This window comes from Lynx canadensis, chromosome E1 (assembly GCF_007474595.2).
Source record: "Lynx canadensis isolate LIC74 chromosome E1, mLynCan4.pri.v2, whole genome shotgun sequence".
Taxonomy (NCBI): Eukaryota; Metazoa; Chordata; class Mammalia; order Carnivora; family Felidae; genus Lynx; species Lynx canadensis.
The window spans coordinates 46,978,112-47,004,701 of NC_044316.2; the positions used below are offsets into that span (position 1 = coordinate 46,978,112).

The 26,590-nt window shown below is 39.3% G+C and overlaps 1 protein-coding gene across 7 annotated transcripts in view; it reads left to right on the forward strand.

Annotated features, from left to right (window-relative positions):
- HELZ (helicase with zinc finger) overlaps positions 1-26,590 on the forward strand; it is a 156,107-nt gene that overhangs the window by 28,772 nt on the left and 100,745 nt on the right. For 6 of the 7 annotated variants that reach the window (XM_030296660.1, XM_030296664.1, XM_030296661.1 and 3 more), the window contains 7 exons: positions 7,116-7,240; positions 10,115-10,171; positions 15,896-15,947; positions 17,307-17,382; positions 19,451-19,649; positions 20,091-20,198; positions 21,249-21,546. In XM_030296660.1, coding sequence (XP_030152520.1) covers positions 7,116-7,240; positions 10,115-10,171; positions 15,896-15,947; positions 17,307-17,382; positions 19,451-19,649; positions 20,091-20,198; positions 21,249-21,546 — 915 coding nt within the window. Of the gene's footprint in view, positions 1-7,115; positions 7,241-10,114; positions 10,172-15,895; positions 15,948-17,306; positions 17,383-19,450; positions 19,650-20,090; positions 20,199-21,248; positions 21,547-26,590 lie in introns of those variants that run through there. The other variant, XM_030296666.1, reaches the window with a different exon arrangement.

Here is a 26,590-nt window from a genome sequence, read left to right on the forward strand (position 1 = left end):
GCTAGTTTCCGTAGGATAGTCTTAAAAGTTGGATGTCTGGGTAAAGGAGTCTTAAAAGTTGGATGTCTGGGTTAAAATTGTATACTTACAGTTTTAACAGACGCTGTCAGATTAGTTCAGGTGCACACACCCACCAGCAGCACATGCGTATGGCCCTGCCGTGTAATCACACGGACACTGGAACCTGCCAGTCTTGATGTTTTGCCAACCTCACGTGTGAGAAATGGACACTCTTTCTTTAATTTTCGCTCCCTTGAGGATTAGCGAGATGGAATACAGTCTTCTCATCTTGGAGATGTACAGAGTCCCAGAAGGTTAAATGGTTTGTGAGAAGTCACAGGAGAGTAAATGCTATTGGTGAAGGAGCATACGGAAAAGGTTGCATTCTTCTGTTGTTTCATTTAGCAGGTTTTTAAAAAAAAATTTTTTTTAACATTTATTTATTTTTGAGACAGAGAGAGACAGAACATGAATGGGGGAGGGGCAGAGAGAGAGAGAGAGAGACACAGAATCGGAAGCAGGCTCCAGGCTCCGAGCCATCAGCACAGAGCCCGACGCGGGGCTCGAACTCACGGACCGCGAGATCGTGACCTGAGCTGAAGTCGGACGCTTAACCGACTGTGCCACCCAGGCGCCCCTCATTTAGCAGTTTTAAAGTTAGATACTACTTTACAACTACTGAATTACTAAAATAAGTGTTTAACCAGCAATCTTTTGGAGATGATGGATATGTTTATATGTTTACTACCTGCATTGTGATGATAATAACATGCGTGAATACATATATACAAACTCACCAGATTGTATACATTAATTATATGCAGTTTTTGTATACCAATCACACCTCTATGATGTTGGGGGAGAAAAGTTTAACCAATGTCTAGGATAAAGTCGTAATGAAATAAATATACTCTTGTGTTGGTGGAGTGTGAAGCAGAATGCAGCTTGGTAGTATGCTTATACCCTTCGACCCACTAATCTCATTTCTGGGATGCTATCCCAAGTAAATAATCCAAAAGAAAGAAGAAATTGTATGTGGAATGGTGTTCATTGCAGTGCTGTGTGTAAAAGTGAAAAATCAGTTAGCTTCCAGTAATGGAGGAGTTCTTTTAATGAAATTCTATGCATTCCTTGTTAGCATCTATGTGATACGGAAGCACATGGAAAATGCTTGCTAAGATGCCAGAGCAGTGTATATAGTTGTTCACTTGAAACAGACATTCGGGAAGATTAGCCAAGTTTATGTGTATGTATTGCTAGTTGTAGAGTTCTGCTATTAGATGAATTTTTTTTTTCTTTTTCAACTTTTGGTAACATTATGTAAAATAAAATACCATGGGCAGGCAGTGAGTTAGTAATAAAAAGCAAGTCAAGAACCTCAGTCTGTTAATTATTATACTACTTTGTAATGCCGGAGAACTGTTCGTATCCTAGCGGCCCCAACCTTACGTTTGCCGTCGTAAGTATTACGTAATACAGTATATCTTTTTTTTTTTTTTTTAAGTTTATTTATCTATTTTGAGAGAGCACGAGCAGAGGAAGGGCAGAGAGAGAGAGGGAGACAGAGGATCCCAAGCAGACAGTGTGGAGCCCCATGCGAGACTCTATGCCATGAACTGGGAGATCCTGACCTGAGCTGAAATAAGAGTCGGACACCTAACTGACTGAGCCATATTGTTTTGACATCTGTTCCCTTACCGTGAGGCTGTCAGTTTGCATTCCTTGCAACTCTCAACGTGCCCTGTTGTAACTACCTCCTCCCCCTTTCCATTTGCTGCTTCTGACCTTCTGATTTCACTTTCTCAGACAGGGTTAGGAAAGCAGGCAGGCAGTCTTGGTTATAGAATTAAAAAACACGAAAAGTTGTTTTGTATTATGAAGAAATTAAAATACATAGGAGAATAGAACAGATAGTTTAATAAGCATTCATATTCTAAGATTGTAACATTTGACCAAATTCACTTTTTTCTGACATATTTAAAAATAATGCTAGGCATCGTGATATTTACCCCTAGCCACGTTAGTACTCATCTCTAAAAAATAAGGCCATAAATGCATAACCACAATGTTATTATTATTAACAAATAAAATGGGCAGTAATTCCCTGTGGTTTTGTGAGGCTGAGCCTCGCTTTGGGCTCTGTGCTGGCAGTGCAGAGCCTGTTTGGGATTCTCTCTCTCCCTCTCTCTCTCTGCCCTTCCCCTCATGCTGTCTTTGTCTCTCTCAAAATAAATAAATTTAAAAAAATTGACAGTAATTCCCTAATATTACCTAAAACCCGCCCTCTAATCAAATTTACTTGGTTGTCCCCAAAATATTTTTTATGGCTGATTTATTTCCAAGCCAAGAACTAAATTAGGATCATAATTTTTTTTTAAAGTTTACTTATTTTGAGGGAGAGTGTGAGCACATCCAACCTGGGGAGGGAAGGACGGAGTGGGAGAGAGAATCCCAAGCAGGCTTTGTGCTGTCAGCGCAGAGCCTGATGTAAGGCTTGATCTCACGAACCATGAAATCGTGACCTGATCCGAAATCAAGAGTGGGGTGCTTAACTGACTGAGCCACCCAGGCGCCCTGCCTTTTCTTTTTATTGATGATTTCCTTTGTGGTGCAAAAGCTTTTTATTTTGGTGTAGTCCCAATAGTTTACTTTTGCTTTTCTTTCCCTTGCCTGAAGAGACAGACCTACAAAAATGTTGCTGAGGCCGATGTCAAAGAGATTACTGCCTGTTTTCTTCCAACAGTTTTATGGTTTCACTTCTTTTAGGTATTTAATCCATTTTGAGTTTGTTTTTGTGTATGGTATAAGACAGCGGTCCAGTTTCATTCTTTTGCATGTAGCTGTCCAATTTTCCCAACACCATTTACTGAAGAGACTCTGTTTTCCCCATTGTATATTCTTGCCTCCTTTGGTATACATTGAACATTTTGGAAAAATACCTTGATTAGGCCTAGCATTTCAATAACAGATTTAATTAGTTAATGTTTATTTTTGAAAGAGAGAGTGTGAGCAGGGAGGGGCAGAGAGGGAGACAGAGGATCCAAAGTGGGCTCTGTGCTGACAGTCGCGAGGTCACTGCGGGGCTTGAACTCACGAACCCTGAGATCATGACCTGAGCCAAAGTCGGACGGACACTCAACTGACAACTGACCCAGCCACCCAAAGATTTTAAAAATAACTAAGGACTTGATGAAACACCCTGATATGGTGATGTGACTGAAAACATACAGAATCATACCACTTACTGTACTTAAGGCTTATTTTAAATCACCTTTCTCACTGTATGTAATTTAAAGAAGGGGAATTACATTTTAATTGTTGATTGTCTCCTTTTGATAGCCAGAGGCTATTTTGTGGAAACAGTTGAATGACTGTTTCTTTAATATTAGTTTCTGGTCTAAAATATTTCAAGTAATACATATTACAGAAACTAAAGATAGAGAAGGGGGTAGAGACCTGAGTATAGCAGCAGAGGTAAGACTTTCAGGTCTCCTCCTTGGTAACTCAGTAGACAGGAAGGAGTGGTCCAGTTTGGGAACAGTTGTGTGCTTACAGTAAAATCTTACAGATAGTTGGTGGGAAGAGAATTTTTCTGCAAGGCATTGTAACATATTTACAATTGCTCAAGATTAGATTACACTTTTTTTTTTAATCTTTCCTTAGTTTATTTATTTATTTTGAGAGAGCGAGCACAGGCAGGGGAGGGGCAGAGAGAAGGAGAGACAGAATCTCAAGCAGGATCTGCACTGTCAGCACAGAGCCTAATGCGGGGCTCCAACCCATGGACCACAAGATCATGACCTGAGCTGAGATCAAGAGTCGGACACTCAACTGACTGAACCACCCAGGCGTCCCGATTACACTTTTTAAAAATGAATTTTACTTAAGAAATTTTTATGTATTTTTGAGAGAGAAAGCGCAAGCGGGGGAGGGGCAGAAAGGGGGACAGAGGATCCGAAGCGGGTGACAGCAATGAGCCTGATGTGGGGCTCAAATTCACGAACTGTGAGATCATGACCTGAGCTGAATGTGGACACGCAACTGACCGAGCCACCCAGGTGCCCCTAGACTACATTCTTAATGTTCTCTCTTTTGGCAAGTTCAGTTATTATAGCTAAGGCAAGTTTAATAATACATGAGGCTGTATTTTGTTTTCTTTCAAGCCTTTTCAAGATATTACAGATAATAAGGGACCAGGTTGGCATATTGCAGTTTAATCTCGTTATATGATACAAAAGCAGGAGAGTTTTTTATGTATAATTGTTGACTGTTTTTTTGCGACAGTTCTTTATGTGGGATCCTGCAAGACAAACTGCATTGCATTTTAGGGCAACAGTTAGAAAAAAGTACATCAGTACTGATTCTTGTCTAAAAAAGGGAGAGAAAGAAAAAAAGGAAACGTAATTTTGATAAATATTGAGGCCTTCAAACATGAGTGCAATGCAAGAGCTTTTGCACAGTAAAATTCAGCAAATACCTTGTATGAAACTAAATATCTATAAAAGACTTTGTAAAATATGTGATTTAATATTCTTTAAACATGACATAATCGCCTGAGGTTGAAATATTCTTACAGATTTTTCGTTTTCCTGAAACATTCTTCAGTTTTTGACAACTAGTTTCTTAGGACCCAATTACTGGAAAGGAACTAGGATATTTCCTTAGCAGCACTCAGTACTGCTTTATAATTTTTACAAGGGGAGGGTAACATCTAGGGGACTCTTACGAGGAGACTGCTAGTCTCCTACTTGACATAAGTAACACAGTTCATCTTTACTGTAGCCTTATTAGGTAGCTCCCGTCACCTCCATTTTACAGGGGAGGAAGCAGGCTTAGCGAAGGTAAATAGTTCAGCCCTTAGTAGGACTGACTTTTCTTCAGAGCATTATATTTGCAGTGTATTATTTGATCCTTACAACAAACCCGTTTCTGTTTTACAGGTGATCACACTGAGGGCCAGAGAGCTAAAGTGCCTTTGCCAACGGTCCTATTCGTTTTCAAATATAATTTATTGTCCAATTGCCATACAGCACCCAGGGCTCAGCCCAACAAGTGCCCTCCTCAGTGCCCATTCCTCCCTTCCCCCACCCCCCGCCACCATCCACCCTCAGTTTGTTTTCTGTATTTAACGGTGTCTTGTGGTTTGCCTCCCTCACTCCCAATGGTCCTAATTGAATAGTTTTAGGAATAGTAAGAGCTGAGGGAGACATAGACTTACTGGGGAATCTTACAAGATGTTCAAGATATTCTTCACGATACTCTGTTGGAGTTAACCACTTACAGGAATTACCCAGGGACAGTTGAGTAGATCTGTAATGTGGAGGGAGCAAGACAACAGGTTGGCCTGCACTAAAAGTAATTGAATGAAAGCTTAACTACAGAGAGACTGCAACTTTCAATTTAGTAATCTGCTTTAATAAAAGTATGGGCATAAGGATGTTTATTGCAGTGTTAGTTTCAATAGTTAAAAATTGGGATTGTTCTGGAGCCAGGGAGTAGTGAAATAAATTGATAAATCTACTTGATGGAACACTGGATGGACAATAATATGATAAACACAAACCCTCAGAACATGGAAGATCTTGAATATGTGAAGGGGAGATAAAGCAGAATACAGACTGTTATGTTTATATCAGTTATAATCATGTAAAAAATTATGTAAATATTGATAAAAATTGGAAGAGAACGTAAGTAAGTGAACACAGTCTGTTTAGTTGAGTGATGGACCTATGGGGAATTTTTTGTAGAGTTTTATTAGTGTTGTTATAATGTTATTTGTTGTAATGGAAAAATTGAACAATATAACGAAAAGATATGTTCAGTACAACCAAAATAAATACATTATGAGCAGACCTGATAGACTTTAAATATGTAGTATATTATACTGATACTTAAACATTTCCTTGGAAATAATTAGAAAAAAATGCAGTTTCCAAAATATTTTATTCCAGCAAATTATTTTGTTGCAAAGGAAGCTAAAGTGTGTACAAACTAAAAATAGAGTCTTGGACTTAGCAGTGAAGAGAAAGATACAGATTGTTTTACTAGTTGAGCCATTACAGTTGCTGTGAGAAATCATCTCAAATGACGTGGCATAAAAATGAGTATATTCTGTATTGTTCTAAATATGTGCTCTTGTGATTGTATTAAATCTGTAAACACTTGCAAGCAATTTGATTAGCATTTGCTATGGCCATGTGACATTTGGGTTCTTAGTTAATCTTGCTGGTTTTGATGAAAGCGAATTCTTACCTGCTTAGGAATACCACCTGTTGAGTTTTGTAGTTTCTGTTCTTACACATTTTAAGTGTCACTGTGGAAAATGTGGAAATTTTATTCACAGAATGTTTCTGCCATTTAATATCCCTCATTTACCCAGCTGTCATAGGTTGAACGGTATTTTTCACTCGAGAGAGAGCTTTGAGGTTAATTCTGCCTGTGATTCTTGGTGTGATCCTACTGATTGTAGGCTGGAGTGAGTTAGATATGTGGACTGTCTTATGTTCTTTCATTAATTTATTTTTTTTAAGAAAATTATTTATTTATTTTTAGAGAGATAGGGCACACGAGCAGAGGAGGGGCAGAGAGAGAGAGGGAGAGAGAATCCCAAGCAGGCTCCATGCTGTCAGCTCTGAGCCTGACATGGGCCTTGATCCCATGAACTATGAGATCATGACTTGAGCCAAAATCAAGAGTTGGATGCCTAACCGACTGAGCCACCCAGGTCCCTCTGTTCTTGTCTTTATGCATGTCTTGGACAGAACAGAAACATCACTGCTTTCCTCTAGTACTTGAATTTTTTTTTTTTTTAAGTTTTTATTTATTTTGAAAGAGAGCAGGCAAGGGGCAGAGAGAAAAGGAGAGAGAGAATCCCAAGCAGACCCTGAGCTCTCAGCACGAAGCCCAACATGAGGCTCAAACCCACGAGCACAAGATCATGACCTGAGCTGAAATCAAGAGTTGGACGCTTAACCGACTGAGCCACCCAGGCGCCCCTTGAAGTTGTTCTTTTAGCATATAAGTAGTCATCCTTGTGATAGTGTGCTAACATTATAATCAGGAAAATGTATGTATCGAATGTTACGTGGTTAATGCTGGCTATTTCTTCCTGACAGTGCTGGGGGAAGGCCTGGCCACGGGAGATGGTGCCTTCCAGGCAGTGCTTTGCTGCATGCAGCTGAAAGGAAAGCTCCAGCCTGTATCCAACATTCTTGCCAAGTCGCTGACAGGAGAGTCCCTGGTACGTTGATGAGCTCCGATCCTGAATGTCCGAAACGGATCCATTCATTTAACTCCTAAGGCGTGTGGTGGGAAGAAGCAGTTCAGTCTGTGCTTTCCTCTTTCTTCCTCCTATTGGAAATCAAAGTTTCTGTTCAACAAACTGATGCTTAATCATTGTATTCTTGTAGTAATTTGTGATACTATATATAAGAATTGCAGGTACTTTTTAAAACTGTGAAACTATAAGATAATGATTTTCTTTAAAGATTTATTTTTTTTTAAGATAGTTTTTGTTTTTTAATGTTTACTTTTGAGAGAGAGAGAGAGCGTGAGCAGGGGAAGGCAGAGAGAAGGGGAGACATAGAATCCTAAGTAGGCTCCAGGCTCTGAGCACAGAGCACAGAGTCCAGTGTAGGGCTTGAACTCATGAACCATGAGATCATGACTTGAGCTGAAGTCAGATGCTTAACCAACTGAGCCACCCAGGCGCCCCAGATTTTTTTTATTTTTAAGTAATTTCTGTATCCAGCGTTGGGCTCCAGCTCATAACCCCAAGATCAAAAGTCACCTGCTGCACTGAGCAAGCCAGCTAGGCACCCCCAGATGATTTTCTTTAAAGATATAATTTAATAAAACCTGGGAATATTTGGGGGATGATTCGATTCATTTCATTTCATTTCATTTCATTTCATTCCATTCCATTCCATTCCATTCCATTCCATTCCATTCCATTCCATTCCATTCCATTCCATTTTTTTTTTTTTTTAATTTTTTTCCAACGTTTATTTATTTTTAAGACAGAGAGAGACAGAGCATGAACGGGGGAGGGGCAGAGAGAGAGGGAGACACAGAATCGGAAACAGGCTCCAGGCTCTGAGCCATCAGCCCAGAGCCTGACGCGGGGCTCGAACTCACGGACCGCGAGATCATGACCTGGCTGAAGTCGGACGCTTAACCGACTGCGCCACCCAGGCGCCCCTCATTTCATTTTTTAAGTAAGCCCTAGGCTCAATGTGGGGCTTGAACTGTGAGATCAAGAGTCACGTGCTGTATGGATTGAGTCAGCCAGGCTCACCCCTTATTTTGGGGTTTTAAAATGCTTCTGTCAACTTGTGATTATACAGGGTTCTTAAATCCAATAATTTGTTTTATAAAATGTTTAAATTTATCTAAAGTAATAATTCTATTTCTGAAGATGTTCATGTGTGTAAGTTAATATTCCACTCTGACCATTCTGATGGAATGATCTAATTCTATTCAGACTTTGGGATAAATTTTATTTTTAAGTTTGTTTATTTTGAAAGAAAGAGCTCACATATGAGCAGGGGAGGGGCAGAGAGAGAGGGAGACACATATAATCCCAAGCAGGCTCCGTGCTATCAGCACAAAGCCTGACATGGGGCTTGATCTCACAGATGGTGAGATCATGACCTGAGCCAAAATCAAGAGTCTGATGCTTAACAAACGGAGCCACCCAGCCACTCGGGATAAATTTTTTATGTAGCATTTTCTAGAGTTTTTGTTTGGTTTTGGTTGAGATAATTGAAAGACAGCATTTTGGAACTTTAGAGCTCCCAATGTATAGAAATTGGAAGAAATATTTTAAAACTTTTTTTCATCACTTGGTTACTGTTATAAAATTTGTGGATATTTCTGAGAAATCAGTGCAAAACAGTGAAAGCCAGCGTGAATTCTCTGTACCTCATTTAGTCATCTGAATCGATACATATTGTGAAAACCTGGAGCAAAGTTGTGTTTTCACTGCAAATAAATATATTTGGCTGGGAAAAGAAAGAAATTAGGAAAGTACTTGGTATACTGCTGAGTATAATGTAATGACCCATCTCAGGAGGTAATAGAGTTTTTTTCTGAGGGATTACTGTGCAGTGAATTGTTTAATTCGTTTAACATTGGTTTTTGATTTCACCAAATTTACAAGTGGATATAAAGCTAAACTGTATTACTACTAATCCAGCAAAATTGTGTAGGTATTTAGTTCTAAATAGATGATAAAGAATATATCTCTTATTATTAAGGTAATTCTATCCTTTTAAACACATTTTTTATTTAGTTTTTATTTATTTACTTTTTAATTTACATCCAAGTTTGTTAGCATCTAGTGCAACAGTGATTTCAGGAGTAGTTTCCTTAATGCCCCTGACCCATTTAGCCCATCCCCCCTCCCCCAACCCCTCCGGCAACCCTCTGCTTGTTTTCTGTATTTAAGAGTCTCTTATGTTTTGTCCCCCTTCTTGTTTTTATATTCTTTTTGCTTCCCTTCCCTTATGTTCATCTAAGGTAATTCTATCCTTAAGGAAGTTTTCTGTATAAGTTTAGCATATTACACAGTTTAACCTGTGGGTAGAAGTATTTGCTTTTGTATCTAAGTGAAATTTGAACTTCAGAAGAGTGAATATTTTGCCTGTTTTTCTTCAACTGCTTTATTAATGAACTATTTTTAAAGTGCTGTGATCATTTTATGTGAATCTGAGTCACGGGTAACTGATCGAGTTCACCATTTTTTAAATACAAGTCCATTAGTTTTAGGGGGTAAAAAGCTCAAAAAAAGTTTAGGTTTATTTTTCTCTTTGCTCATGGAATCTTGCTTTCTGGTGATGCCCATTGTGAATACTTTATTGAATTGATTTTAAACTCATACAAGGTGAATACAGTGTTTTATTAGCCACACTGTATATTTTGTCCTGTTAACTTTTTTTAACCTTCCTTGTAGCTGGTTAGCTTTATTATAACTAATGGTAGTGGGTTGGCAGATGAGGATAATATTGTCTTTTTACAGATAAACCTTAGAAACAGCGGAGGAATTGACTTACGCCCTCAGAGCAAAGAACTAATATACTAACTAGGTTTTGCCTTTTTCATTCACCTTTTTCAGAATGGGATGGTAACAAAAGATTTGACAAGACTGAAAACACTTCTCACAGAAACAGAGGTAAGACTATTTCAGTGGATTTCTTTGAAAAGAGTTTAACTCAATCTGGCTAGTAAGTGTTCTGTATCAACATTGGACAATCTTTGGGCATCGGCCAAGAACAAGGCTACAGGTGGGGTAGTGGATCCCCTTGGCCTTCTTCTGTAGCCCAGCTTGGTCACATCCCAGGAACCCTTCTGCTTCTCATGTTTCCTCTGAACCTCAGGTCTTCCATTCCTAATTCTTGTTAGTAGTCTGTGGCCAACAAATGGAAGGACGGTTGGGAAATTTTAGTGCTTAAATATGTCTGGCTGTTAAGAAAATACTGTCATTAAAAATGTCCAGCTTTGGGGCGCCTGGGTGGCGCAGTCGGTTAAGCGTCCGACTTCAACCAGGTCGCGATCTCGCGGTCCGTGAGTTCGAGCCCCGCGTCAGGCTCTGGGCTGATGGCTCAGAGCCTGGAGCCTGTTTCCGATTCTGTGTCTCCCTCTCTCTCTGCCCCTCCCCCATTCATGCTCTGCCTCTCTCTGTCCCAAAAATAAATAAACGTTGAAAAAAAAATTCTTAAAAAAGAAAAAAAAAAAGTCCAGCTTTTTTTCTTTTTTTTTATAAGTTTCCTTTTTTTTTTTTTTTTTTTTAAGTTCATTTATTCTGAGGGAGAGAGAGGGAGTAGGGGAGGGGCAGAGAGAGAGAGAGAATCCCAAGCAGGCTCCATGCTGCCAAACTGCAGAGATTGATGCAGGGGTCGAACTTGTGAACCTCAAGATCATGACCTGAGGCGAAGCCAAGCATTGGACACTTTACCAACTGAGGTACCCAGGCGCCCCTCAAGCACCCCCCCCCCCACTTTTTTTTTAACCAACTTAAGAAGTGTGTGATTTAAGGACTGTTTTTAGGGAATGGAGGATAGGAGATGGAAATAATGTGTAATGTGTATCAGGGTAAATGGTGAACAAAAATGTGCTTTGATGAAGCACTTGAAGGGCATGTGGAAGGCCAGGGGACAGCAGGGGTATGTATTAGGCCCATAGCTTTGTAAGTCTCAAATTTCTCTTCCTCATATAGACACATAAAAGTATTTTTATTTAGATGTCTCATTTTATTTATCATTTTTTTTTAAATTTTTTTTTTTTAACGTTTATTTATTTTTGAGACAGCGAAAGACAAAGCATGAACGGGGGAGGGTCAGAGAGGGGGAGACACAGAATCCGGAACAGGCTCCAGGCTCTGAGCCATCAGCACAGAGCCCGACACGGGGCTCGAATTCATGGACCGTGAGATCGTGACCTGAGCCGAAGTCGGCCGCTTAACCGACTGAGCCACCCAGGCGCCCCATATTTATCATTATTTTAAAAATGTTTATTTAAAAACAAACAGGGGATGGTCAGAGAGAGAGGGAGACAGAAGATTCCAATCAGGCTCTGTGCTGACAGCAGTGAGCTCAATGCTAGGCTCTAACTCACAAACCGTGAGATCATGACCTGAGCTGAAGTCGGATGCTCAATTGACTGAGTCACCCTGGCTCCCCTTAGATGTCTCATTTTAAAACCAGCCATTTTTGTCAGCTTTTATCTTAAATGGAAGCCATGTAAAGTGATTGATTGGCTTATTTATTTAAAAAAATTGGCATGTACTATGTGTGAGGTCCTGTGCTTGGTGCTAGGAATACAGACACCTGCGGTCTGGGAGGTTAAAGTCTAGGGTAGGAGACAGAGATCAAATAAATTAATTAAACAGCTATAGGTATAATTCACATTGAGGAAAGTGGTATGAGGGAAAGAAATAAGCCTTCTGTGACGGAAAAATAACTGGATTGGGTGGTCCGAGGCTGAGACAGCTGAGCAAGGAATTGAGGATTAAGAAGGTGCCAGTGTCATGGAGATTGAGACGGAGGGCGCTCCAGACAGTCGGAAGATGAGCAGAAGCGCAGGTGTAAACCTTGACCTCCTGTAGATTACTTTCCTGTTCCAAATCTAGTAACATGTCACACATACCAACAAATAAGCAGAGAAGACCGTCATGATTCGCATAAGCTGAATAAGGATACTGTTTGTTTTGCTACAGTTAGATAGGCTTTAAAGAAAATGTTATTTTCTTTGTCTTATTGTGAATTAACTGAGAATCAGTAACCTCTAATTAACTTAAAAGCCATTTCCTTTCTTGTGTATATGTAGCCTTGTGAATTTCTAAGGCTTAAAGGAAGACAGTTAAAATGTTTTAGACTTTTAACATGAAAATGTAAAATAAGATGACTTTAATCATTTTAAGTTTTGGCTTTCTTGTTTTTTATTGCCTTATAATTGAATTACTAGCTTTATACCTGATAATCAAGCACAGAGATATGTGTGTTATGTATTTGTATATATATGAATTTTTATTTTTAATATTTATAGTCCTGTCACATGTAAGGCCACAAACATCACTTTGGGTCTTGTTTTGCGACTGTACTTTTGAAAGAAGTGACCTAAATGTTGTTTCTAATCAACTTTCCTAGGTAACCAAAGTAGTATTCTTTTTGACTAATGAACTGATACTATTAAAAAAAAAATCCATCCAAGAAAAGCTAACAAACAAAGGACCCTTATTTATGGTTGTGCATGACATACTTAAAAATAGAAACAATTTGTTATTTAAAGATTGGGCTTAGCTGGTATTGAACTTGAAGTGCTAGTGGATGAGGATAAAGGCATGGAGCTCAAGGCTGACTAATGGGAACAAAAAGAGTATGTTTCTAGTAAGATTTAAAATGTCAAAAATCAGGGGCGCCTGGGTGGCGCAGTCGGTTAAGCGTCCGACTTCAGCCAGGTCACGATCTCGCGTTCCGTGAGTTCGAGCCCCGCGTCAGGCTCTGGGCTGATGGCTCAGAGCCTGGAGCCTGTTTCCGATTCTGTGTCTCCCTCTCTCTCTGCCCCTCGCCCGTTCATGCTCTGTCTCTCTCTGTCCCAAAAATAAATAAAAACGTTGAAAAAAAATTTTTTTTAATGTCAAAAATCAATAGATTTGATTGTAAATTTATAGAAGTTGTAGCAATATGAAATTTGTCTGCTTTCCCTGAAGGTGTCAGTACAAACTGCGTGCAGATCATAAGCTAATTGACATTGGCCTTCTGCTTCGGGTCTGAGCAAATAAAAAGGTGTTCAAAAAAAACCCAAACAACCCGGGGCACCTGAGTGGCTCAGACTGTTGGGCATCCAAGTCATGATTTTGGCTCAGGGGGTTGTGAGATTGAGCCCCGCTTTGGGCTCTGTGCAGAGAGTGGAGCCTGTGTGGGATTCTCTCTCACTCTCTCTCTCTCTCTCTCTCTCTCTCTCTCTCTCTCGCTCTCTCCCCATTTGCCCCTCTCCCTTGCTCTCATGCTCTTTCTGTCTAAAATAATAAAAGGAAAAACAAGTAAAAAAACCCAACCCAAACACAACACGTTGGAACCTGAGAGCTTTGGTGGCCAGATACGCAGCCCAGGCCGAGCTTCTGTGCCAGCAGATGTGTCTTTCGCTAGACCCTGCCAGCCTGAGAGCTGGGGTGTCAGCACAGACGCGCCCGCTCATTTGCACATCATGGCAGGTGCTGACTCGTGAAACACACCATGTATTTTTCCCTTCTAACATTTAGAAATGCTTTCAGCTTTATTATAGGACTAAAACATTTTATTCCCGTTTTTTTCCTTGCATATCTGGTAAATTTTATTTTAATAAATATTTTAGAGGAGGTATTTTAAATTTATGATTGAAGTGAATTTTTAGGTTTTATATTTGTAAATTTGATGTAGATGAAATCATATTAAAAGCTAGTGTGGGATTATGGCACTTAGATCTGGCTTGTAGAATGTAAAGAGATCTTTTAATGTATCTTCTTTGTGAGCATAGAATCTTTACAATGTGAACAATTACTTCCAATTTAGCTTATATACTCTGATATTCAGATCTCATTTTGCAAAAAGAATGGGTTGTCTTTAAAAACTTTTTAGTAAGTTGTTTGAGAATCAAGTTTCTACCTTCCTGTAGAAACAGTATCATGGTGACTTAGTTCCAGTCCAACCTAAAAGGTCCAATTTAATTAACGACATATAGGCTATAGTGATACTGTTTTGGTTATATCTAATTAGCATTTAGACGACATTCTTTGTATGGTACAAAACATTCCAAATTTCATCTTGGGATACCAAGTCCTCTGATTCAGCTCAACATTTACTGAGCACCTGTGCTGTTCAAGGTTTTCTGGGTTTTGGAAAGCTGAGATAGCTATGGAAAGCAATCTGTTGGGGCCAGTCCGAGATGCACGTAGCTAATGTACCTGCAGGGTGGGCTGCCTGTGGTCAGGAAGTGCTGGAGCGGAAGTGCAAGCAGGAAAACGAGATGAGCAGTCCGCGGGGAGACCAGGAAGGCAGGAATATGGGGGCTGAGATTAAAGGATGGGGGTGTTGGGTAAAGACTCAGAGGTGACTTGGTACAGGGTAAGATTGGTGGTCGTTTGGTTCAGGGGCAGATGAGGGCCTTAACCAGGACAGTGGCAGTGGGAGTAGAGTAGGAGACACATAAGAGAGTCGTTCTAGACCTAGTTGGTCAAGATTTGGAGACTACTCAGTGGGACAGAAGGCAGTTCAAGACGGCTTTTGGAATTTGAGCCTTGCTCTCTTTGTGGATGTGGATCCATTAACTTGAGGAGCAACTGAAGGAGGATGAGATTTGGGAGGAAGATGATGCATTTGGTTTGGATATATTTGTTTAAAGTGCTTGGATGATCATCTGTGCATCCCCCCATCTCCTCCATCCCGTGCCTACTGGGCACCCATTATGTTCCCAGTCCTCTGTGAGGTGTGGGAATGCAGAAAGGCACTTGCAGGCTGTTGGCAGTGGATCTGTCTGTGGCTGACAGAATGATCCAGCACATAAAATGCTGTCGAATAGTTAAGAAAAATAAGAAAACGTGCTATGGCTGGCACTTAACTTGAAATGGGGGGTGTAGAATTTAGAGGCAAATTAGAGCCAGAGGAGCAGACTGGGGAGTTACGTGCACCAAGGGAGTCAGGAAATCCAGGAAATCAGCGAGATGGGAGGAAGGCTCATCCTGGAGTGAGGGGGACTTGGCAGGATGTGCCCCGGGCCCCAGAGTGGTGGCACTGTACCCCATGCAGGAGAAAGGGCCCCTCGCTAGCTGGTCTTTCTCTGGGTGTTAGCAAGAGGAGAGTGAAATGAATAAGTGGGATGGGGGTGCTCCTCCTTTGGGTTCAGAACTGGGGACGTACACTTTTTTGTTTTGCTACCAGGTAATTTTTGTATAGGGAATCTCTTACCAGTTTCCTTGATGAGGGCCACATAAGTACTTCTTTTCCATATTTAAACGTAGTTTAATGTAGAGCAGAGATGGGGCGCCTGGGTGGCGCAGTCGGTTAAGCGTCCGACTTCAGCCAGGTCACGATCTCGCGGTCCGTGAGTTCGAGCCCCGCCTCGGCTCTGTGCTGACTGCTCAGAGCCTGGAGCCTGTTTCCGATTCTGTGTCTCCCTCTCTCTCTGCCCCTCCCCCGTTCATGCTCTGTCTCTCTCTGTCCCAAAAATAAATAAACGTTGAAAAAAAAAATTAAAAAAAAAATGTAGAGCAGAGATGGAAGCAAAAGATATTGTTTATTAACATTAAAATTTCTAAGTATTCAAACTCAGCCTTTTTGAGAAATGTTGAAAATGTCCAAGTTTAATACAACTCAGTTGGGTATTTCTTATTATAAGAACATTTTCATTTGAAAAATTTCAGACAGCAACTAGTAACGTCCTGTCTGGATATCACGTGGAAGACTTGGAAGGGGGTAAGTACCAAATTCTGTGTTACTTCTGCTAGCTGTAATTCCAGGCATTACTTTTTTATTGATTACTGGGAGGACATTTACGGAGTTATGGTACATGTAAGTGGAGGTGTCAGGAGAGGATATAAAAATTTAATTCTAAGAAGTAGGTGCGGAGGAAGCAGTTGTTTTACTGGCCCCTTTCTGTAGCGGCGTGGAGTAATGGAGGCAGGAGGTATCCTTTTCTTGCCTCCACGTAGCTCCAAACGTAAACCTCATCGTTAGCAATGTCGAGTTGCTACATTCTGCGCTAGAGGGAAGCCTTTCTCTCTCTGTCCCAGGCCAGTCCAGTTCTTACTTTTTGGAAGTCCCGATCGGTAAGCTGAGTTGTTCCAGCTACGGTTAAAATCCATGACCTGCTCTTCTCTTGCCCCACAAAAGGGGAAGGGGACCAACATTCATCGAGCGCTTGCTGGGTACTACGTACTCGGTGGCTTTCACAAAAACGTGTATTGGCTTCTCCCATCATTTTGAGAGGTGATGAGACTGGTGTTTATTAAAGTTCAGTGATTTTCCCAGTCACACAGCTGGAAAGGGATGAAACGCAGCTTTAAACTCAGCCTGGCTGAATATCTTTGTTGTTGCCGTTGTTGGGGTGTGGGCACAGTGATTTGTGAGGGAATAGAAAATGGCTGTAAGGTCCTTCAAATTTTGCTGCTGCTCAACCTCTACTGCTCTAGCCTTTTCTCTCAAGCCTTATTTCCTTGGTTTATTTGGAATCTTTTACCCAAACGAATCAAACCTCATTGTCTTCAGAAGTAAACAAATGTTATTTTTTTAGCTCCTACCTCAGAATTCAACTTTTTGAACTTGATTTCACTTGTAAAAAAGGCTTACTTTATATGATTACATGTGTCAGACAAACCCTAAGGAGCATGGGTGATAATGGGTAACTTTTTACCCAGTATGCAGTATTGAATTTGCTCTAAAAATTTCCTTCCAGGATGCAGTAATTTTCTCATTCCTGAAATAATTCCTGATAGAGACGCATCTTAAGAAATGACTTAAGAAATGACAAGCATGCCAACCTTTCCCCTGTCAGTTGTTAGGGAAGAGACTGCATTGGAAACATGTCCACCAGTTGCTAGGACAGAGTCAGGGTCATCGACTTGATTTCGCTGTTGGGTAACTACTTCAGTGATTTGAAGTTTCATGCGGTTAATTGAATTTCACTCATTTGATTGGTAGAGGCAAGTATGTCATGTCCTTTTTACATCATCTGGGATGATGTGTGTGGAGGGTTTATAGTATTTCTTACACATGAAAATATCAGAATTATTAGCAAGCCTCAAATGATACGACTATATCCTGATTACTCTCTAGGATCTTGTAATGGTTGGCATTTCCGCCCACCACCTAGGGGAATCACAAGCAGCGAGGAATATACTTTGTGTAAAAGGTAACGTGAATTTTTTTTTTAAACCAATGACATGTCTTTATTCAAAGGATAGATAATTTTCCTTCACTTTCTGAAAAGTAGTAATTCCAATCTAAAGAAGATAATATGTGAAGGAAGAAGTATAATGATTGAGTTAAGTGGTTTATTTTCAACTGGAAACAGAAGCCATAATGGTCATTATCATTAAATAAGAAAAGTCAAAGCCAGACCAGTGAGCCTTCTATTAATTACAAACAACAGTGATCTAAATGGGGATTGTTAAGACTTTGTGTAGAAGTCTTTTATAAAACCAGTTGAATTATTAGGACTGAATTTAATTCTGGTCTCTTATTTATGTGAAATTTACCTAACTTTTGGTGATTGAAATTGAAATGATACAAACTGAAGTAGAGCATAAAGTAGATGAAGAAATTTTAAGTTATTTTAATAACTTTTCTAAAAAAATATCTGTTATCTTCATGTTATCCTTCTATATAATTTACGAGTAATTTCTATTTGAGGGGCTAACCTTTCAAAATAGTTATTAAGTTGGACAGAATTATTGCAGTCATGTTTTGAAAGGTTCTTTTTGTAAGAACTAGTAACTAGTGATATTTTAGAAATAAAGTCTCATTTATAGATTGTTTTTGGTAATGAAGAAAACTGGATATGTAGTTTTGATGATTGAATAGTTAAGATATCAGATATGATTTTATGTAGAAGTAAAGAAACGAAGTAGTAAATTGCAGAAATCCTGGTGGCATCCTGTCGTAGCAGAGGAAAAACACAGTCGTATGCAGAGGAAATGGGAGAAAATTTAAGGCCAGGAGAGACTATCAGCCTCTAATATACTTAAAGAAATAATTTAAAGCAAAGCAATAGAAAGACAAATATTTGGCTTATTAAGATCTACTTAAGAGAAACAAATGCATGATTTTAAATGTATCTTAAAAAACGTAAGAACTTAATAGTATAATTTAAGTTTAAGAACTTTACGTATCATCAAGAAAAGCTTTAAATACAGTCATCTTTTCAAATAGGGTGAACCGTTTGATAATTTACATTGTGTTGTGGTTCGTTTTGTATTTCTTATGGCCTGTATTTTTTTCAGTTGAAGAATTATCCATAATATAACACCTCTCATCTCTATTTTGCTCTTTATAGTTTAATTTTCATTTTTTCTCTCAGAAGATCTTTTTTAAAATTTTTTGACGTTTCAATGGTTTAAAAATTGGCTAGGCCCCGAATTTTGCACGGTATTTAAAACTTTAAAAAAATACTAATAATTAGAGTTTTGCCTTTTTATGTGTTTTGACCACCGAATTATTGTCAGTTGAATTTTCTGAATCATAAACACTGGGAAACCATTAACTCTTGTCCTTTAAAGTGAACGTTTATGAACTTACCATTGAAGAATTTAATCTATTGAATTAATTGTGATTCTAATATAAAACTTTTATTCTTAATTTATTCAAAACTTCAAGCAAATGAATAGAGTCCAGTATTTTCAATGAAATATAGGTTAATGGTAATAGAGAAAAGGGTAAAGGCTTAACGTTCGAAGGTGAGGAATAGAACCCTTAAGGTTATACTTTAATGATACATTAACATTTTTTTCCGAATGAAATTCTTAGTATGTGGAGCATTTTTCTTGAGGAGAATATCACTTTGGGAAGTAGGGCATTCCTGTGTTTGATGCACCGATCCACTTGATGTCAGTGTTGCTTTAGGAAAATTCTGCTCTAAGAAGAATTGTCTAAATAGAGTTGTTACATCATGAAGGAAACTGCCGTTTCGATGTTGGTTTTGTGGGTGTGGGGTGGTTATGACTGATTATGTTTCGCTTTAGCACCCCCTTATTCCAAAACAGGGATCACTGAGTCTGGGAAGTTGCCGTAGCAATTAACTGTTGTAAATGTTCGTGAACCCTCTTCTCCCTCCTCCATGCAAGTCAGTGTGATAAATATGGCCTTTCAGGAGATAAAGTTTTGTTTTTGTTATTGAAGAGTCGAAGGGCAAATGATGGAAGTTTGTATTCTAAATGGTCCAACAAAGTGTATGATGAAACAGTCTTTCCTATTTTACTTAGATTTTTAGAACAAGGCATCTGTAGGTACGGTGCCCAATGTACTTCAGCGCACTCCCAGGAAGAACTAGCAGAATGGCAGAAACGATACGCCTCGCGGCTGATAAAATTGAAACAGCAAAACGAGAATAAACAGCTCTCAGGCAGTTACATGGAGACCTTGATAGAAAAGTGGATGAATTCATTATCTCCTGAGAAAGTGGTGAGGAAAATAAACTGCATTGTTCTGTTTTGTTTGAAACAATGACTTTGTTTGAGTCTTGACTTTATTTTGTGCTATATTTTGGTTTATTTCCTTATCCTCTATATGAAGAACTCGATTCTTGATGAAGTGTTTTTGTAGCAAAATCAGACTCTTTTGCTAAAATAAAGAGCAGAGCCAAGGCATTTGTTTGGAGATTTGCAGGTATTGTATGAACCTTCGTTCAGGGAGCGTTTACTGCCATTTTGTTGTCCTTAATTTTTTTATGTCTTGTCTAAGCTTTATTATGTTTTGTTCTTATAAAATTAATGTGTAAAATGTCTTGCTTTGTCAACAGTTCCGTCCACATCTTCACTGTTGATATTTTTTTATTTACCATGCCAAAAGTTTTGTTTGTGCTTTTAGGAATAAAAACGTAACACCAATTGTTGTCTTTTTCAGCTTAGCGAATGTATAGAGGGAGTAAAAGTTGAGCATAATCCTGATCTGTCGGTTACTGTCAACACCAAAAAGTCTCACCAGACATGGACCTTTGCTCTTACTTGTAAGGTATGAATTTTGTGTTAATTGAAGAATGTAATTTTTTTTCGATGTTCTTAAAGCTTCCCTGACCTTTAAATCCCTGTGTGAGACCATTGAACATGTTTTCATCTAAATACATTCTTAAGTAGGTTATGTATTGTGCTAAAGTGTATTTCTGTATTGCCTTAAAGGTATAATTTTTTTAGATTTTGAGATAAAGGTCTTTGTAGATATTTAGATGTTTGCTAATTTATTAATTTGATCAAGAGGTCTTTGATACATCGTCTTCCAAAGTCGGAACATAGGATGGGGCTCGTGGCTCAGAATTAACTATTTAAAAATCGAATTGTTTAATCTGGCAGTTCTAAGATATTTAAACAGTAGCAACTTGTTTGTATAATTGATTTGATGAAATCATAGATTCTGTAATAATGGGTTTTTAATATGAGACGTTTTCTGCAGTGCTTTCCATCTTGAATATAGTACTCAAAGTTTTAGAATAAAGCGAAGTCAAACTTTTCTGTGAATATGTGCGGTGGAAAACTTTTGTGTGCTTTTTGGTGGCATTTCTTTTACTGTACCATCCACATCTTGGGATGAAAAATCTGGGAACATTTAGCTTCGGCCTTGAACCCAATCCGTTGCCTTCAGAGGTAACTGCCCTCCTGTGAAGACTTCCTACTTAAAGCTAGATAAAACTTCTTTAGGCCAAAGGTATGGAAAGTTGGAGTTCGGTGGTCATACAGGGTGATAGCTTTCACCGCAAAGAAAGATGAGTGTGTCATGGAAAGAGCAGGGTGGTTAGAGATGTCGGAGAAATCTGTCGTTTTTAAAAATTTCAGCTTTGCTGAGGTATCAGTGACATCATAAATATATGATTTTAACAACGGATTTTTGTTTTAAGCCGTTCTGATTTTTTCTTAAATGGCTTGTGAGTACAGTTTGTATTTTTAACATAGTCTCTTAGAAGCGTGGGAAAGTAAAAGTCCCTGATGGGAATATTTTTATTGAAGAACCCAATGACAGTTGGACTTTTCACCCCCTTGTACTCAATGAATTCCTTTGCCTTCCTTGCAGCCTGCAAGAATGCTGTGTCGGGTAGCGTTGCTCTATGATGCACATCGTCCTCATTTTAGTATCATTGCAATATCTGCCGGAGATAGTACTACCCAGGTATCGCAGGAAGTCCCAGAGAACTGTCAAGAATGGATAGGAGGGAAGATGGCCCAAAATGGATTAGATCATTACGTGTATAAAGTCGGGATAGCATTTAACACAGAAATCTTTGGAACTTTTCGCCAAACCATAGTTTTCGACTTTGGATTGGAACCAGTACTCATGCAAAGAGTAATGATTGATGCGGCTTCTACAGAAGGTAATATTTAGACTTTCCCTCCCGATACAATGTATTAAAAGGCACTATAATGGCAGTATTAAAAGATACGTATTAGCCTCTAAATACTTCCTGGAGAGGGAATGAATGATAAGGCAAAAAAAAAAAAAAAAAATCCCAAAGCAATTGACTCATTTATTGGGTAATGAGATGAGAATGGTTCATATTATGCTCTGTTCTCTTTATGGAGTCATTAGGCAAACTTGCTTTGAGCTTCCCCAAACTTGTCTGAGTAGACGATCAGGTCTGTTTGGGTCTCTTAGCTTGGTTTCTGGTTGTTTTTTTTAAATGTTTTATTCATTTTTGAGACAGCGACAGAGCATGAGCAGGGGAGGGGCAGAGAGAGAGCGAGACACAGAATCTGAAGCAGGCTCCAGGCTCTGAGCTGTCAGCACAGAGCCCCGCGCGGGGCTCGAACTCACAGACCGCAAGATCATGACCTGAGCCTAAGTCGGACGCTGAACCGACCGAGCCACCCAGGCGCCCCTAGGGTGCCTTTAATAGGATCTGCTCTGTGTTCCTGGGAAAGAGGTCCCTGGTTTCAACGTGTGAGCACCTGCAGAAGATGATAATTACTTTGCACGTTGTTACATTACTGCCTATTGCTAAATTTTATGCCGAGATCCAACAGGACAAGGAAAGGGCACATTACCCTGTATTTTCTTGGCTCTTGGTTGGATTTATAGGTGCTTTGTTTTATTTAGTGAGCACTAAATATTTATTTAAGAGGGACTTCATGTGAAACTTCCTATTGTATTGACTATAACTGACCCTATTGTGGAGGATGTTTTTTGCTCTGTACCACAGTGTCCCATTTGTGAGACCTAAAGTCTGGTTCATGAGCAAATGCTAGGGTTTGATTTTTTAGATGCAGTGACAGGTGGAATTGTTCTGTCTCCTTTACTTTATCTGCTGGGAAGGTTAAAGCAACATTTGGGCCCAGATTGAACAATTAGGCATTACCTTCTTGTGTGTGTGCCAGTGTCACCCAGACTTCCTTAGACCTCAGTTGAGGCTTATTTCTCACTTACTTTGATCTCTGTTACCTGTTTTTATTGTTTTGTATTTTGGATTTTCATCTTCTCCGTACTCTTTGGAATTAGAATATGTTAAATCCTGGGGCACCTGGGTGGCTCAGTCGGTTGAGCTTCCGACTTCAGCTCAGGTCATGATCTCACGGTGGGTGAGTTTGAGCCCCGCGTCAGGCTCTGTGCTGACAGCTCAGAGCCTGGAGCCTGCTTCGGATTCTGTGTCTCCCTCTCTCTGACCCTCCCCCGTTCATGCTCTGTCTCTCTCTGTCTCAAAAATAAATAAACATTAAAAAAAAAAAAGATAGAGTATGTTAAATCCGATAGCCAAGTAGATACAGTTGACAGAGTAAGAATACTTAATTTATATTTGCCGCTGTAGGAGTTCTTTGGCAGTCTTTTTCCTGCTAAGAGCCAGAGAGTGAATCCTTCAGGTGCTGCCGGGCAGATGGTGTTTGCTGGGACAGCGCTGCTCTGCGCTGTGATGATAAAGGAGCTAGAGACCATATGGAAGCGAAAGGGCATGACTGTGTTCCAGTCACACTTTATTTTCAAAAACTGCGGGCTGGAAGTAGCCTGCATGCTGTGGTTTGCCTGCCCCTGTCCTAGTGAGTTGCTTTTAGAGACTAGAACTTGAGAACTATTAGGAGGCACCTTTTGTAAATCATGAAGAGAGACCACCACGTATTTCCCACTTGCAAGTATAATTTTCATAGAATGTTCTGGGCTTAAGTGTGGTGTGTGTGTGCGTGTACGTGTACATACATATAGAAATATATTTTTTTTAAGTTTTTTTTTTTTTTTTTTTGAGAGAGAGAGGGAGGGAGGGACTGTGTGCATGGGGGAGGGGAAGAGGGAGAGGGAGAGAGAGAGAATCCCAGGCAGGCTCCATACCCAGTGCTGAGCCCGAAGCAGGGCTCCATCTGAGCTGAAATCAAGTTGGATGCTTAACTGACTGAGCCATCCAGGTGCCCCACATGTGGGTTATATTTTAAAAGTTTGCTTTTTAGATGGATGGTTTGTAACTCACAACTCATTTCCCCATAGAACTAAGTTTTTAAAAACAAACAAAAAAAAGAAGTAAGTTTTTAAGGGTTGTCAAAAATCTGTACTAGTTAGTGAAAGCCTATTTAATTAATAATATAAAATGTTACATGTCTGCGTTAAGAAGAGAAAATGATGCTAATTAAGACTGATGCGGGAAGGAGGTGATGATATAGATTTTAGGGCACCCTCACATGGGCTTGAGAGATTGAGGGTACTTTGACTACTTTAGCCTCAGGCATGTGTTACTTTTCTAAGTGAGAGAAAAAGAGCAGTGAACAGACTTCACAGACAAATAGAATTGGATTTGAATCTCAATTTTCTCATTACTTGTGTGACATTTCTGAACTTCATGTGTAAAATGGGGCTAGTAATATCTATTTCAGAGGATCATTGTGGGAACCAAAATAAGCATTGTATGGTTTCTGGCACATGGTAAGCACTTAGTAAATGGTATCCGTTGTTTTTACCATGAGCCATGGTTAGAATAACTTCTGACTTACAAATAGAATGAAGAAAGTAGGAAGAGAGAAGGAGAATTTATTTTAAAAAGTGTGGACCAGGGGCTCTAGGGTACATGCAGGAAGAGGGGCTAAGAAGCCGAGATAAAGACCTGAGCCCTTAAAGCCACAGCACCTGCGAATCTTGACAAGAGAAGGCAAGAGAAGTTGGTGGAAGACAAGTTGTCCAAGATGACTGATATTTTAAGTGTGGTCACTGGAAGAAATAGAATTCCCTCCCTCCCTCCCTCCCTCCTTTCCTTCCTTCCTTCCTCCCTTCCTCCCTTCCTCCCTTCCTCCCTTCCTCCCTTCCTCCCTTCCTCCCTTCCTTCCTTCCTTCTTACCTTCTTACCTTCCTACCTAGCAAACTCTACCCCCAGTGCGGGGGGATTGAACTCACAACCCCAAGATGATGAGTCACATGCTTCACCAACTCAGCCATCCAGGCAGGCACCCCAGTGTTTCATTTATTAAGTTTCTAATATACTAGTTTGAAAATATAATGAATTTTGTATTCATTGAGGTATAGTAGATGGAATTAATACAGTCAAGGATATCCTCTGATTTGGAACTAATAAAATGCCTTCCCCCTTTGTTCTTTATGTCTTTTTCTTTTTGCTGACCACTTTGCAGTTTGTTATCTTTGCTTATTTTTCTTCATAAAGTTTTACCTCTAAGCTGTTACGTTGTAGAAAATAATAAAAGTTAAGCATTTTCTTGGACTAACTTGGAAACATTAAGACAATTTCACATAGTGAAATTTTTCAAGGACAAGAAAAATAAATATAAAAGAGACCATTATAAAATGTATTTTGTGATAGGAGATTTTGAAATACTATAAACAGAAAAACTTAAAAGCTAGGTTTAGGCAAGCCAGGTGACGTTTGGCTGACTTTTTTTTTTTTTTTTTGGGTCCATTACTGAAATGAGCTGACCTGTTGTGCTGATTGTTAGTTCTTTGGTGTTTTCCCTACTCGTAAAATTGATGTCATTCAATATCTTGACGCTTTTGTTAAGTTCTTAAGTTTTTATTGCATGACTGTGCTTGTTTCATTGTGACTGTGTACAGGACCTCAAAAGAATTTTGGAGAAATGAAAGCAGGATGTAAATAGTGTGTTTGTTTCCTGCTTCTGTCTTAGTGCTGGTTAGTGTTTTTGATCATTACAGCAGATGTTTGTCAGCAAAAAAAATTGAGGGGAAAAGATTTATTTAAGTGAAATCACAGTTTTATAAAAGATTCTCAAAACTAAATGTAAAAATGTCAGTTTCTTACTTGTATCTGTTTCTGGCGTATTATGTGGATAACATTCAGAGACACTGAGAGCAAGAGAACTTCTCTGTTAAATTGGGGACACACAGTGTTACATCCTGGCTGATTTTACCCCGAGCCGCAGCCAGTTCACTATTTGATCTTCCTTATTCTAGAATTAGGAGAAAACCTTTCAGATTTAAGTTGGCCAAATGCGGTTGGGAATTGGGTGGTTGAATTAGATCTGAGCCTTATATTTCCGTATAGTTTTGAGAACAGTATAAATGATACCATAATATAATTTGGTTTCTGCACACACAAAGAAATGTAGTGATGGTATGAAACTAGAATTTGAATACAAAATATTCTCAACACTTCTTCCATGTGATTGGCTGTTCATTGTTTAAGCAAGTTTTTGTCCTGAAATTAATGCTGGCAACATACATTTCTTTTCCATAAAGTTACATATTTGGACCATGCTGGACTGTGTTCTACTGAAATGAACAGGTGTTATGTTAATAATAGGTAAAGAATCCCACCTGAAAATATGTTTGGAAATGGTGCATGCTTTTTTTTTTTCCCTTAGAGATTCACAGTGCACCTCAGTAATTAAAGGCTCAGTGTCTGTCAAACTGATTTGATCCGGGAACTTAATTATATTAGTGCTTTACTCCTTGGAACTTAAAATCAAGTTACACAGCAGACATTTGCTTTTCTACTTCATTGTTCAGGATCAAATTAAAAATTCTACTTTAATTAATTCAGTTTGAACTGGGGGAAAATTCCCACATTTTTAAAAAATATTTTTATGATATGTAAAGCATTCAAACCTTTTCTATTTGCAGACCATGAATGAATTTTTTTCCCTCTAGTAGTCATATGGCAGTTCTGCAGAGTGTTAGGAAATAGGTATAACTTTAATAATTGCGCTGTTTTCAATTCTTTTCCCTTGTTGGTGAGGTTCAGGTTCAACAAGAGACACTGTATGCACTAAGAAATTTTGGGTTAAAGATGTGCCTCTGGTCTTGCTTTCTCTTTTTTTTACAATGTTTATTTTTGAGAGAGAGAGAGAATGAGAATGAGTGGGGGACGGGTAGAGAGAGAGGGAGACAGAATCCAAAGCAGGCTCCAGGCTCCCAGCTGTCAGCACAGAGTCAGACATGGGGCTCAAACCCACAAACCGTGAGGTCATGACCTGAGCCAA